General features: G+C 41.9%; 1 protein-coding gene across 5 annotated transcripts in view; it reads right to left on the bottom strand.

The window, feature by feature from the left end:
* Positions 1–15520, bottom strand: part of MEIS1 (Meis homeobox 1) — a 109112-nt gene that overhangs the window by 38396 nt on the left and 55196 nt on the right. For all 5 annotated transcript variants that reach the window (XM_042036652.1, XM_042036654.1, XM_042036656.1 and 2 more), the window contains exon 8: positions 14458–14603. In XM_042036652.1, the coding sequence (XP_041892586.1) occupies positions 14458–14603 (146 nt within the window). The remainder of the gene's footprint in view (positions 1–14457; positions 14604–15520) is intronic.

The following is a 15520-nucleotide window of genomic DNA, read 5'->3' as shown; positions in this document are numbered from 1 at the left end:
AGTTATGCTTGCTAAGTCTTCTTATACAACTCACAATCAGAGGGAGGGAGTGGGAGGAAGCAGTGTGATAACCAGTGCCAGCTTTGAGATAAAGCCCTCCACCTAATCTCTGTTTATTTAGACAACCATCTAACTGCAGCACCGGGCATAAAAACAAACCAGGTGTACGGCTAAGGGAATTTCTCCTCCCTTATCGTGATTGCATTATATTTTTGGGCAAAGGAAAGCAGAGCCTCTTTCTTTTTTTAAGATTACTTTGAAAATTTAAATAAGCCCAGAGTTTGAGGTTTTCATGTTTGGATTCGCTTGGCTGGATGGGTTTTTTTGCTTTGTTTTGTAGGAAGGGGAGGTAATGGTAACAAAGCACATTCTATTCCATGCTTTTGTATTTCTTGAGGTTTTGGAGAAAAATACTTTACCATATCACATTTACAAAAAAACTTAAAAAAATTAAGTTCCTGCTTTGAAATATTTTCTGCCTGAGGGGATTCAGGATTTTTGGAATAAATACAAATATCATGGGATCAAACTGGAGTAAATTGAGCAATGTTTTAAATGTATTTCACCCTAAGGAGCTGACAGAGAGTTGGGCACCCAGCACATCTCTGCTGCATCAGTGCTGAAGCTGCTTTTCCAGGGCTGAAGCTGCTTTTCCAACCCAGGTGCCAAAATAGAAAAGCTCTTGCAGGTCAGGTTATGAGAAGCAGTAAGTGTCTGGCTGAAGGATAACTGAGCCTCCCTCCAGCTTCAGCAGCAATATTAAACACTGGTGGGGAGCTTGCATGTTGGCTGATGGCTCTATTTCTCCTGCCATATGAGCCCGAAGTCGTCTTCAACATATTCAAACTCAGTTTTCCCCCTTTTTACCCCTCTGATAATTCACCTCACTGTTTACTCAATCATTTTAGGTACAGGAAGTGATGAATATTGTTGAGTGCCAGTTTTTTTGGTGCAAGATGAATAACCCTAAGGAGCAACTTACACTGAGTCCCAGGCTCCTGTCAGCCCTATAACTGATGATGTTTTCACTGTAAGGGGTGGGGACTGGGACACATTAAGGCTCAATAGGGGAAGTAAATGGAGTGAATTGACTCAGCAACTCTGCCTTTTACCACAGCTTCTAATAAGGATAAACTGATTACTGCCAAATGTACTTTAACATCACAAGTAAGGGAGGAAAAATAAATCGATCTGCTCAAAGGAAATAAATGCCATACCAGAAGTTTTTAGAAGTGAACTTTTATATGCAGAAGTGTAGAAGCACATTTTGGCAGTATGCTGCTGCTTCTTTACGGGTTGCCATTTGCCATTAAACCAAAAATGAATTTGCAGCCTTAAAATGCATCCTAAAGAGGAATGCAGCAAAAGAATCTCTACAAAGCCAACTATCATTTTTGTAATCTCACTCTCAAATGACTTGGATAACAAAGAGAAGCACAGCAATGCTCACGCTGTACTTGAAATGCCGACTTTATGTCAGCATCTTTTTACAGCAACTGAGAGACGGGATGCTCCGCTTCTGCGCCAGGCAGTGGGGAAGGCAAGCAGGCGGCAGCCCAAGTTGCCAGGGGTGACTATGGAGCTGACAACCCTGGGATCCAGCAAAACCCGCCCTGACTGATGGCTTCTGGGTTCCTGCTGACCTTTGATCCCTTCTGGTTTGGTTGGGAACAAAAGAGCTCGTTCACCAGGGCCCCTCACACGTATATCTAACGAAAGCAGCCATTGCCTATATGCTGATTAATGTGTTTGCCTTACACGTGGCAGGAGGAGGACCACGGCCACCCCATGCTGCTGTGCAGGTAAGCACCAGCTTACCTAGCTCGTATGTCACACAAAATAAATCAGGGAAACCCACCACAAGGCACATAAAAATGACTAGAGCAGGTAAAGACAATTTTTGTCACTGATGTAAGAAGTTGCTGAGACTGGCGATGGTGCCATGAGCACTATCCCTGCGGACCCAAAAACCTGTGGAGAGTTTCTGTCATTAGAGATTTGATGCTGCTCTGACACCAAGGGCCATCAGCAGCTCAAACACGCTGTTGCAAAGATGCTGTCGGCTACGGCAACCATGGAGGATGCTGTCCAACCCTTCGCGGCAACTTTCATCACCACATATTGTCACCATAGCAATGAAGCTGAATGCAGGCAAATGACAAGGGTCTGTCATCACTCAGCCCTGGCCTGACAGCCCTCAGCACCAGTTGCTCTCATCCAGCCTCAATATGCAAATAGGTCCTCAGCAGGCCCAAAAGTAATAATCTGCCCCTCCACAATGTCATCATTTCACTGGCGCTCCCAGTAGCAGAGTGCAGCCCTTATACCCCCTGGAGATGGCTCTGCTTTATTCCCCAGTGAATTTTCATGCTCTAGGGGAAAAGAAAAATAAGAAAAGAGGGAGACAAAGGGAGACAGTGGTACCCAAACATCAAATATCAGAGATAATCAAGGAACAAAACAAAACAAACAAATAAAAAAAGGAAAAAATATTTATTGAACAAATGGAAGTAAAACATGATGGTTAATGTTTGAGAGGAAAACAACAAAACTTCCCATGTAATGGCTTCAGCAAGGAATAGCAGTGGTACTGTGAAAGTCTAAAGCTCCTTTCTAATATTAAACATGGCAGTTGTATATAAAATGCATCCGCTGCTCCCTTCACAGAAACAGGTGTTTGGGGTGAAGTCAGGATAACTGGCAAGGTAAGCCGGGCTGTCACCGACAGCAAGCACAGCCAACACACTGCTCTGCCTTCACGCCAACACCAAAATCAGGGTCCCAGCTATTTTCACGCTCTTCCTGCCAGAGATGCAACAAAGGGACAATTAACTTGGTCTACTTCCCTGCTGCCTGGGTGCAAAAAATGACAGAAATCAGAGATGGCAAACACTATCTCATCTAGAGCTCGTCTGCCTGCTTGGATTAATCATAACATCTCTATTTCAGGAGAATTTCTGCGTGGGGTCAGTTTTCACTCATCCTGCCCATGCAAACTCGCCCCTTCCAATTGCGGCACATGGGAAAGATGGTGAGAAAGATCCATTTTGGTCGTTACCTTACTTAGCTCATCTTGACCATGCACTTTGGATTTTACTTTGTGTTTAGTCATACAGAATACCCCAATTTAACAGCAACCCTATGTTACTGCGCCAGCCCTCTCACCATTTCAAAAGCTGCTTTTTAATGACATTTAATTTAGGCTCGCTTATATGCTACATTTGTTAGTGAACACATTGGCTATGTGGCTCTTACTTAACACGATTGCTGTCCCCCCATGGTGTGCAACACGCTCGCTGGTCTGCAGCAGCCCTGGAAAGACAATTCACTGTTCAAACATTTTTTAAACCTGATTTACTGTTCCACAGAAACAACTCCGCAACTAATCTTCCAGGACAAATGTAATGCCGAAGAGCAACTAAAACGTATAAATTCCATATATACTTAAAAATAAGTATATATATATATAAATTCCATATATACTTAAAACGTATAAATTCCATATATACTTAAAAATATCATTGTCTGTAATTTAATATAACAATATTTCTAGGCCTATAACCTTGCACGCAGAGGCAATTTCCCAAGCATTAATACTTAAATGGGTCATATGCACCACATCTGTCATTCTGTCCTGAAGTCTATGAGGCACAACCAAGACTCTGCAAGCCTATTGATTTTTCTAGCATTTGCTTTAATTTACTTAACCATTGAGAAATCCATCAGTACATAAAGGGCAACTGTCCATTACTGCCTCATTTGCAGACATTTTTTCCCCTCTTTTTTTTTTTTTTTTTTTTTTTTGGTAAATATTTCCCTTTAAATCACTGTGTGTTTACAGTGTAAAAATGAATCCGGAAAGTGCTCACACCTGTTTCTGTTCAGTAACTGCTGCACTGAGGTATATGTAATGTGCTTAAAGATAGAATAAATATCTAGACATTATTACATCTGTGTGCAAAGGGTGGTAAATTAGATCCTAATTACATTAACAGGGATTCTGCCTCCCAGCTTAAATTTTACATGAGCACTCTGTAAAAATCCAAAAGCTCTGCTGTGGTTTCTTTACGAGCTGGTGATTACAGCTACTTCCTATGCGGTCACTAAATATTCTGTTTACAAATAAATGAAGAAGCTTTGAGCCAACTTGCCAGGGTAATAATCCGTGTTTTTTATTTTTTTTTCCCCAGCAAACCTTTACCACATACGCATGGCAACAATCAGAAGCCCTGGCTTCATCTAATTACTCTATCACATAATTTCACAAATTGCCTTTTCACTAGGGAGCCAAGTGCAAAACACGCTCACAGTGGGATTTCAGGCAGCAGCTTTCATTTACTACTCATTTCTTGTTAAATTAAACACAAAAACACCAGTTGTGTGAAAGAAGTCAAAAAGAATGCTTGCAAATGAGCCAGACAAGTGTATCTTATATTTATACCATTTGCACAAAATAGCTCATTGGCAAGCTGGATTTTTAACGGCACCATTAACATCTTTAACCCTTTTAAGGCCTGGCATGAGGCTGGTAACTGGATCATTCTGACCAAACTCAACCCAGCGAAATGGCACCAGGCAGCGCATCAGCCTTATCCTTTTGTTCATAACTGGGAAGAGAGGCAGCATGCCCTGACTCTGCCTCCATGTAAACCCTCTGGCTTACCAAGGGTTAGAGGACAAAATTAATTCCATTAATTTCTGGGTATTAAACCCACCTAATGCAAGGGAGAGAACAGTCCTAGAAATAAATCAAGTGGGATTTGTTAGCACAATTTCACTTTCGTCCAGGGCAGCCCTCCAAGGTGTGGGGTACCAGTGAGACTTGGGGGCACAGGGACCTGGAGGACCAGACCCCTGCTAATTATCTGAGAGTTAACAAGGCAGGATTGCAAGCTGCCACCAAGGAACACAAATTATTTTGAAAATAATTGCAGCCAGTGTACCATCGCTGGTGGAAGTGAACCAGAGGTTACACCGCACTAAAATGACATTTTGTACATCAACAAGCACAAAACTAAAACACGACCATTAGTAATTAAAGCTGCTCCTTTTGTAGCACCAAAGCCAGGAGGTCAGGTACCATTTTACATCAGAAACCAGCCTTGATGGCTGCAGATTTGCCAACATTATCTACACAGGGAGAAAAAAAAAAACGTTAGCAGCAGCTGTCTGTGTGCCTTGACATTGAAAATCCTATTCATACAGACAGGTGGAGTAATTTAAAAGCCAATGTGGTACAATTTTGATGCAAGTAATGCCACTGTTTACTAAAATGCCACCATTACTGCTGTTTATGAAAACATTACTAAAATTGCATTTTATTCATAAGATTCCTAAGGTTTGGGTTATTACCAGTTTCAAAATTATTCTGACCCCAACTGCAGCTTACGACCCTCTGGGGTTTACAACCTGCTGCACTGACAGACCCATGCTCAGGTTTCAGCAACGAAATCTTCTTTGCTGTTCCCACACAAGCACCGTGAAGCTCCCGGATCAGCACAAAATCCATGGCAAATAAGCAGAGTTCTGCCAATGAATCTATTAACTGGCCAGATTGTCTAACATGGCATTTACCTTTCCAAAAATGTCTTTAGGAGCCCCAAAAGCTCTGTCTGACATGAAAAAAGGATGGCCTAGGAAGAAGAGTTTCACTTCAAAGCTGACTTTTGAGCAATCAACAGAGCAAGGCACCCAAAGCAAAGTCCCACCATTTTCTTTCTGGGTTCAAAAACAGTTCTTGGAAAACATCTTTATGTTTATGCAGGCCCCTGGTTTTACTAATGTGACTCAAGTGACCACTTTAGTGTCACTAACGTGACTATCTTGCTTACTGCATCACTGGGACAGAGGACCCATTGTAAGAATAAGGTTTTTTTGTGGTTAGGTTTTTTTTAAAAGTACTTCCAAATGTTTAATGCTGTACAGGTTGGATTACAAAGGGCCAACCAGTAGCCAAGAAAAGAATATTCATGCTATATCTAAAGTCTAAGAAGTATTTTCTGGGCAGAAGTTTCTGCTTCATAAAGCAAAAGATGAAGTGGTAAGGCTCCTAGACCTTGCCTTATTAAAATGATGGCCCACCACTGATGTGAAACGAGCACTCTACTAAATACTCTGGGTCTAAATCAGGCAATGATGCAAAAGGCAAGGTAAATTAGATAACTACATATTAACTTAAACTCTTTTCTGCCTACTTACCTTCTCCCTACATATATATTTAGCATTGCTGTAGCTTACAGGGTGAGGAGCTGGAAGTACAATGATGACTCATCAATAAGATAAGATTGGTTGGACTTGATGATCTTAAAGGTCTTTTCCAACCTTAACAATTCTATGAATACATTTGTTCCATGAGTAATGACTCTATGAATATTGAAAATTGGATTTTCAGCTGAGCATTTTGTTGGAAAGGATGGCATTACCCATGGAAACTTTTAACTTACACCACCAAAAAAAGAAGTTTCCCTTCCAAAGGAAATTTTTTCTCTGGATAATTTTGATGGGCAGACAGTAAACATAAGTACTTAATATTAGGAATTAGGGGTTCTTGAATATATGCAACAAGGAAAAGCATGTAAGCTATAACAGTGCAGATTCTGTGTAGCTGAAGGTAAATGCAGGAAAAGGGAAAAAAGCCTTTTTTTGGGTAAAAAACCAAGTCACTTCTCATGCCTGTCCTGGAGCAACAAACAGACTATAGTCACCACAATATCACTGCTTCTGCTTATCCAGGCAAGGGTTAAGTACATGCAAACAGATGTAGGAGACTGTATGCCAGAGCAAGGGAATGCATCTTACACAACTTGATGTACCACTTCCAAATGTGACCCTATTTGAAAGGCAGGTTATCTTACACCACAGATTAACACATCCCATCAGATATATGCCCAACTGGTTTGGTGCCTCATATTTTGGCACATTACCTGATCTGATTAAGTCATTTGCTAGCACACTGGCATGCTGTGAAACTGCTTCAAAAGTTAGATTTCCAACAAAAAATTAACACTGGCACTTATAAGCATATCTGAGAATCAACATAGGCTCTTTTGTAGCAACTGTGTTAGAGGGCAAGCTAAATAAACAACTAATAATGAACAACCAAGCCCATTAATTTATCCTCATTTCCTGCTCACCCACTGCTTGCCAAGATACTGTTGCTGCCTTTAAATGCACTTCATATTGCAAACTGTTTGCCAAAATATTTCCATGGATGCTTCCAGATTCAAAAATTGGTGACCAAACTTTTTCCCTCCCTCTCTGTCCCCCTTCCAAAGGTGATACTTGAATTTTGTATGTCTGCTTTGACTGCAGAAAGACCGTGTAACACATTGCCGTGTTTTGACTGGAGGAGGCTAATTTTAAAAATGAAGCTGCAGACGCAAAATATCACAGCTGCAAATATAAAAATAAAGGAGAGGGTGGAGAAGAAAGCAAAGCATCTACTGCTGACTTAAAAATTCTTATTACTGCAAACATTCTTGCTGGTAAACTCATTTCCGAGAATATTTATGCAAACAAAAGGAGTTCTAGTACAACCAGAGCAAGTGTAATTTAGCATCTGAATGAATGTTTATCATGTTTCAACTTTTCAGTATTCCCTTGCTTCTACTCAGATGTGAAATTCTGCTAGTGTCTAAATACTAATGTGTTTCAGCAGCTTCAAAATAATTCAAATTCTTTAATGTGCTAGTAGCTTCCACACCAGCACAATAGTGCCTCCAAGGTAGAAACTGGGGGAAATTGGGACAAAGGTAGGACAGTCCTTTGGGAATAGACACACACACACACACACACACACACAAACACACACACATTCTCCCTCACTCTAAAATCTTGCTGGCTTGGGTCATTGACTACCTTCTGATTTCAACCAAAATACTTGCCTGGATCACTGCCATTCCCAAGACCTGTGAGGAGCCCTGATGAGATGTTGCATGCCCTGTAGTTTAAGACATGATGGCTGTCTTCAATAGAAATGGAGCTAAATCACAGATATTAAGAAAACAGATGATGTAACTACACCACACTTCCGAATGTGAGAAGACCCTAAGTAAATAATCTGTGTTCCTTGAACTAAGTGACTGAAGCACCCTCTATTTTTCCTTTCTGTTCTAAAAACAAAGGTTTGTAGAACAGCTCAGCGCTGACAACTTAAATAATCTACAAGACAGTGCATGAGACAAGCTCCTTCCAAGAAATCACGAAACTGGAGCAACAGCAGCATTGCCAAGGGTATCACCCAAAATCCAACCTTTTAAAATGGCAAAATTTCCCTCATGCTAGAAAATGGACCAACCCTTGGAGGTTGGACAGCAGGTCAAAGCCATGAATTTGAGGCCAATTAATGAAAATTCTATGGGTTTTAACAGTCACTGTCCTCCATAAAACTCTGTGAAGGTTGAAGGATTAAGAAGTTAATTCAAACCCAGATACCTAAATACTCTTTGCCCTCCTTTCTGGAGCTCTCAACTCAATTTGGAAGAGTCCCAGAACAACTATCCTCTCCCATAATAACATTTCCCATTTTCTGCCATCGGAGTTGACTGCCACAGCACCTCCCCCAGCAGAAGGGAGCTGAGGACTCTCCTTGTGGGTTACTTGGCACCAACCTGTGTTAGATGCTTTTGCTGGATGTTCTGACAGATCTTTCGGCTGCCAGGAGCAGGAGGAGCCCTGGCTCCCACCTTCCCAGTCAAGGGGATGGCGGTGCATGAGCGACTCAAGGCAAGCTAAAAAGCCTGGCTTTTCCCAGGAATTTGGGACAGCTGGCACTGAGAAGTCTTGCAGATGTGGAAGAAAGCTTTTTACAGCTTCATCCACAATAAAATCAAGTGAAAGAGGAGACTTGCATATTTGGGATAAAGTGGGGGGACACCCCCAGCCATTCCAAGTCCAATATATGGAAATCTGACCCCTGTTACGCAGATGAGCTCCAGGAGCCCTCTGGCATTTTGCAGAGCAAGTATCAGTTGGTGCAGGATGGAGATTCATTGTAAGTTGCACTTTTTTGGGGGGAGGGGGGAAGGGGTGTTATTTTGTTTTAATGCTTCCAAATCTTTCAAGAGGAGAACAAAGAAAACTTGGTTTAGCCAAGTATTTTTCCCTTTCCGTGTTTTCAGTACCCTAGTTTTGTACCCATCTACCCTCTCACTATACTCCTTTCCAAAACCAGACAAGCATCCCACATGGGAGTAGGGGCAGGCAGCCAAATTAACGCCGTGCTTCTCCCAAGGCAAAATCTCATAACTATGAAGGGATGAGAAAAGACATGAAATACACTTGTTTGAACATTAAAAGTTGCTAGCCAGTAAGATATTAATATAAAAAGAAAACTTATTGAATTAAATAGCGTAAGTTTTCTATCACAACAGCATCCTTGAAGCGATTGAGACTATTTTTCTCACTAGATTCAAAATATCTGCTTCCAATAAATTCTTTTACAAGTAACAGTTTTAATAAACAGATTGCATGTTGCTTATTTTAAATTTTCTTGTTTCATATCATGGCATCAAGTAATCAACAAAGGTTAAAAATCCAGATATATAATAGAAAAAATCCTTTCATTTTAAAGTCAACATCTTTCAGCCATGTCTTTTACTTTCTGCTCAGTCTCCCCTTTCAGTAAGATTTAACCTCTTAAGGAAATTGTTTTAAAAGCAGTTAAAAATAATGATTAAATTATGGGATTTATATGAAAGAAACCCTCAGCCCATTCATTTTTTTTTTAAATCATGGCAATTTGTTTTTTAAAAGGTGTTTGAAGTCCTTGAATCTACCTCTTGGCACCATTAAAAGAGAGTAGTTTATAATCCCCTAATGTGCTTAAATAAAGCCTTCAATAGTTTAAATTGTTATTAAACATCTTTTGGGATTATAATTTTATGGCTTTTTTTGCTTGATTAGATGATGAACGTGAAGATCATCAAATACTCATCATATAACAAACCAATTACATTGTATAATCCCCAAAATGAGGTTTGAATCCCAACATTTTAAATTAAGCTGGATTTAAAGGATGCAGAGTATTCACAAAGAGTGAAAAAACCACTTGGAATGACACCCCACAAACTCCCTTCTTCTAGTTTTGAACAAAAAGGAATTTATACCAATTCCAAATACGAATTTATACCAATAATACCATTGCTGGGACAAAAGCCTAGGATGGGCTGAAGCAGAAACTAATGCTGTTGCGACAATTAAATTTACACAGATTTAACTGTAAGCAAGATTATTTTCTAATTCCCCTCCCCTTCCCCCAAGCTTTTCCCTTATTTCACAATCCTGGCTGAGGGATATACATTACAGTGAGGAGATATGCTTGAAAAATTCAGGGGGAGAGATGAACCCTGAATGTTAAGTGATCCAAGAAAAAATTTTTAAAAAATTTTTAAGAAGTCTGAAAGGCCTGCAAAACATTGCTGGGCTGCAACACACCCTGGGAAATTATCCTTAGGGTGACTTTCTGAAGTGAAGGGCCAGCACAGAACTGGTTTGCCCCAGTCCCTCCTCCAGCCTCTGCCATGGCATTTGATGCTTATCTGATGCCACTCCACAAGCCTCTTCTCAGTTTTGACTCAACTTTAATATTTCTTCACCAAATAATTATTCTTTTTTTTTTCTTTTAATCCAGATAGTAAAAGCTTCCATCCCAAATTTATAGCAAAATCCTAAAAACAGATTTCATAAACCTCCAAATTTGCCAGATGGTGTCATAAGCTACCAAGAAAAATTTCAACATGCTCCACAACTACATTTTGCCCAACTAACAGCCCACCTGAGCAGCTCTTCCAACCCAGATGTTTAATCAAAATTAAATCAGAACAGCAAAGAGTTAAAAAAATATCCTGCAAAGTCCTAAGTGTGAGTCTGGTCAGCACTTATGCAATGGTTTCAGCTGATCGTTTTTGTTGTTATTATTCCAAGAGGAGGACGAATTTATCCCCTGATTTATCCCCTGAAAAGCTTCAGAGCACACTGCCTGCATCTGCAGAGGACAGCGCTTGCCTACCCTTTGGGCATATGTCAACTCAGTTCTGCACATCAGTCAAAATACTGGGGGGGGCTGGAGCCTGACACTGAGTGGGAACTACTGCCCAAACACTTCAGCATCCGGAGAGAAAAAAATGAATTTCCTCTTAAGCGCAAAACGAGAACTAGGGGACAAACCTTCGGAAATGAAGTCAGTACACAGAAGAAGACTTAATGCTCTTGGAGATGGAATAACTGCATAGAAGGAATTAACCCACCCTATACACTTTTGAAAGGTTGTATTTTAGGTCTTTCCAACCAAAAATCATTAGTATGACAAATACAGCAATTACTGTCTATTTTACTTAATTGCATGCCACTGATGTGTATTAATATTACAATTCTGAAAAAAACTTGCTTTTGAAAAGGAGGGCTCCCAACTAACTAATTAGGAAGCACCAATGGTCAAGGGGATGCTGGATTTTGCACTTAACTTCTGCTCGCTTCCTCCCTGCCATTTTTCAGGTGGCAAAGGGAAGGCAGGTAAAGCACTGAGGCAAAAGGGAGGTATCACTGGTTGTGACATACTCCCTTCCTGAACAGAACCACCTCCCTGTCTTTCCTCACCTCCCACTTTAGGAAGGACCTTGTGTTCACCCTACAAAAGACCAAATCCACTGATAAATAAATGGGTAGATGAATGAATGAATGAATGAATAAATAAATAAATAAATAAACTGTGTGGAATCTCTAGTTTCCTCATGATGATCTCCCTCCTGCAGCAAGGACATCAGGTGGGGACACCACCATACCACTGTGCAGTGTTATCAGAGCAGTCATTTAGCCCAGATGCCCTCAAAAATGAACTGGAGTTTTGATTCCTTCAGTCTTTCTCCCCACTACACCTCAGCTCTGACTGCAGCCATTATTTGGGCCTGGGTTTGTTTTGGGTTTTTTTTTGCAGCCAGGACAGCACCTCAAGCAGCCTGTAAACATGCTCTGTTGCTCTAGTGCTTGGAAGAGCCTACAGCGTTCTTCAGACATGTTTTAATTTGAGGAAACTGTCCAAGATCCCACCTAGAGTCTCAAGGTCCTGCCTGGAGAAGGTTGGACTGGATAAACCAATTCTGTTTTACTGAATTGATCAGATAAGTCTGGATCTACCATGCTGCCAGGAGAGGAAAAAGCTGCCCTGCAATAAAACTGCATGCTTCACGTGGCTGGGCTGGATCTGCACAGGGGATGGTGGATTTTTAAAACAAGCTTTAGCTCAGTGCTACAAGGTAGAAAATGCAGCATTGCATAGGTCCTGTGGGGAATAGTTCTTTCTGTATTTGAGTCTTCCAGAAGAAGAGACGACCTTACAAGCAGATGTCCAGATGTTGTCTCCTAGAGACTGCTAGGAGCCCTGCAGCAAGCTCATCAGGCACTCTCCTCTTTTGAACACTACTACCACACAGGAGAAGAGTGAAAAGCCACTAAAACCCTGCATCTAACCCAGGTGAAACAGTGAGGGGGTCTGTTTGGTCTGTTCTCTGGTCCTGAGACTAGGCATGAAATTAGCTACAGGATCAGATCAAGCTCATGTAATTAAATGCTCTACACAGGGTGGCTCCCACCACAAGGGCTTTTTAGAGACACCCTGTAGCCTTCTGCCACATTCTCAGGAAGGCCTTTGGAGCGGGGGTACCCGGTCCAGGCTAAGAGCATGCTGAAGACTGCTCAAACAGCTTGCCAGGATTGACCTTTGTGTTCCTGTGCTCAGGTTTGGGTGATGCTTTTTTTACTAGCACAAACACAGCAACAGGCCACTTTCAGGAAAAAAATATTTATACTACTTAATTTGCAATTCCTCACTGCAAACTACAGGAACTGATGTGCAGTTGTTCAGTGTTCCCTAGTGTGCGTTGTCCTGACTGCAGTGCTTCCAGGGCCTCCCCTCATTCCTGAACCTAAGCCAGCTGCATCAGACTGGTGTGAGCACTGCTGCTGGCACAGCATCCATGGACTGTTTTTAGGGTGGATGTCCTTAACCTCACATCTACCTGCAGAGAGATGCCAGGTGTCAACTCCTCTCGGGTGAGGACCTACAAATGGGGAGCCATCAACACCAAAGGGACCTCAGCCTTTGGAAGCAATGGCACTGAACACACCAGACAGGGATACAGACCTGGAAAAACTAGGCCATGGCTGACATGGAGTCTGCCAGAGAGAGATTAATTTGGAGATATCTGAGGCCCTCTCTGGCCTCCGAGGAGTAGGGCTCCAACACGAATGTTCATTCATAGCAACCCAGGACCGCACAGGACAGGATTCCCTGCCTGATCTCTGTGCTGACAAGAGTCATGGCGGATATCTGGTTTCTTGGCTCAGCAGGGGATGGAGGGGTGATGTGCATGAGCACTTCCTCCACTTTACAAGTACACCCTTGGCAGAGCTCCCACCAGGGCTGGGCAAGCTGGCCAGCTTCTAGTTTCATCCTGACCCTAACTACAGGCAGAGGAGAGAGTCAGCTACTGGGGTTAGGCAAGAGCCCTTCTTCACTACCACCTGCAGATACCCCAGCAACCCTTGCCTGACCCTTATCCTCCTGGCACAGAAAGGCTGAGACAAAAAAACTGGGGCTCAAAGCCCAGATCCTCAGAGTGGATAAAAACACAGTGTCAGATCACCACAATTTGAAGAAGAAGGAGAATGGCATTAGAAACGCTTTTCTAAATGCGAATGGTAGAAGGTGTGGTACATAATATAAAGCCTTGAAAGCAGCTCCAGCATCCAGCTTAACCCCACACACCTGTCCAGAGCTTTGATTTCTAATCCCAGGAGTAAAAAAACCCCATACAGGTAGCTGTGGTAATAGAAATAACTGCACATACCCCCACCACTTCCTAACATTAAATACAGGGGTAACTTACACTCTGGGAATGAGAACGTCTCAAAGAAAAAAATTATACTTTTCTATTAAACCAGATACATTCAGACCTTTCATCATGAAGCTTCTGATGATCTCTGACAAACATCTGAATAAGGTCTTTGTTTGCTTTTGGCTTTGTTTTTTAATCTCCCCAATTGTTTTCTGCAGTTCTCTGGAGCACAGAACCAGGGGCCAAATGCTGCTCTGTGCTCCAAAGCAGAGATTCCCACATCAGCTGAGGGGAGCTGCAAAGCAGGACAGGTCTGCAAGGTTATATTAATATGAGCTTTAAGTAAAAATCACATTTGGCAGTGATGTCCTGTTAATAACTACATCTCAGACAAACAAACAAATCTAAAAACAACACACACACAAAAAACCCCCATACCATAAAAATATACGCTCTATGCTCTTCCCCTGGCATCTAGCAAATGAGGCAACAACAACAACTCTGCTCGGAAAAGTTCCTCTACTGCCTGGCAGCAACATCATACGTATTTTTTGCTTTCTATGACTACTACAACTATGACATTATCCATGTTTTATTTTGCATATGTGATCTAGAGTTCACTTACTGTTAGATGCTGGAACAGCCATGCCCTCATGATATTTGTGGCTACTTTGGGAAAGATGCCACGCTTTTTATGTCGCTTTTTGTCCTTATCTGGATCATCATCATCACCTGTGCTGGGGGAAGCTACACTGTTGTCCAAGCCGTCACCTGTAAATATAGTGAATCAAATTTTGACTTATGCTACCTTTATATACTTCAGCCGAAGCCTGGCTTTGGGTATAAACTGCATGAATATTTAAATGAGGTATAAATTCTTTAACACTGTAATTCACCAGGGGTTGAGGGGATGGGGGAAGGGGGGGAGAGACATGGGGAGAGGGAGGGGCTCAGAAATGCGTTGGCCCCATTCTGGTTTTTCTTGAAGGACAGTGTGGCCATCTCTGACATTGTAACCCAGAAAAAAAAGTGCTTACAAATTATAAAAAAAATTTGCAAGCATCCAGCTTGCAAAGGTGGAAATCCTGGCTCTTCTTCACACTAGGTCACTTCCCAAAGATTCATCCCAATCAGCTACTTTGGCTGAGCTGACAATTAGGAAAATATCAGTGGTGTTCTGGGATGGGGATCATGACGTGTGTGAAGCTGGGTGCCTCGTCCCACCCTGGGGTGTGAAAAATGGGGTGAATGCAGCTCTCTTGCAACATCATATTCTCGCAACAAATTCAGAAAAAAACCAGATGATTGAGGCATTGCTTATGTTAAGTCTTTTACAGATATTTGACTCCCCTTGATTCTTTGATGGGAGGTGGGTAGCTAACTGGCTCCCCTCTTCCCAGCCCCAGCCAAAAGAAATTCAGAGTGGGATAAGTAGGCACCAATTTGACATACACCATTAGGAATTAATACCCTGCTTTGTGCCAGTGTGCCATATATGTAATAGGTGTCTGCTTCTGTGAAACAAGCACTGATCCAGAATGAATTTCCTAATGCAGAGAAGGCCTCAGACAGTTCTCATCACATCAGCAACATGTCTACGGAAGGATGCCACTGTGTAGCAGCCAGCTTGGGTCTGGGCTGATGAGTTAGCAGCCAAAGGAAAACAAAAGTTGCAGTGCCTAGCAGTT

Source organism: Corvus kubaryi, unplaced genomic scaffold, assembly GCF_017639235.1.
Source record: "Corvus kubaryi isolate FWS band 111438036 unplaced genomic scaffold, C.kubaryi_AGA036_p1.0 37386, whole genome shotgun sequence".
Lineage (NCBI taxonomy): Eukaryota > Metazoa > Chordata > Aves > Passeriformes > Corvidae > Corvus > Corvus kubaryi.
Note: the sequence above shows the minus strand (reverse complement) of the source record. Positions and strands in the feature narration are given on the sequence as shown.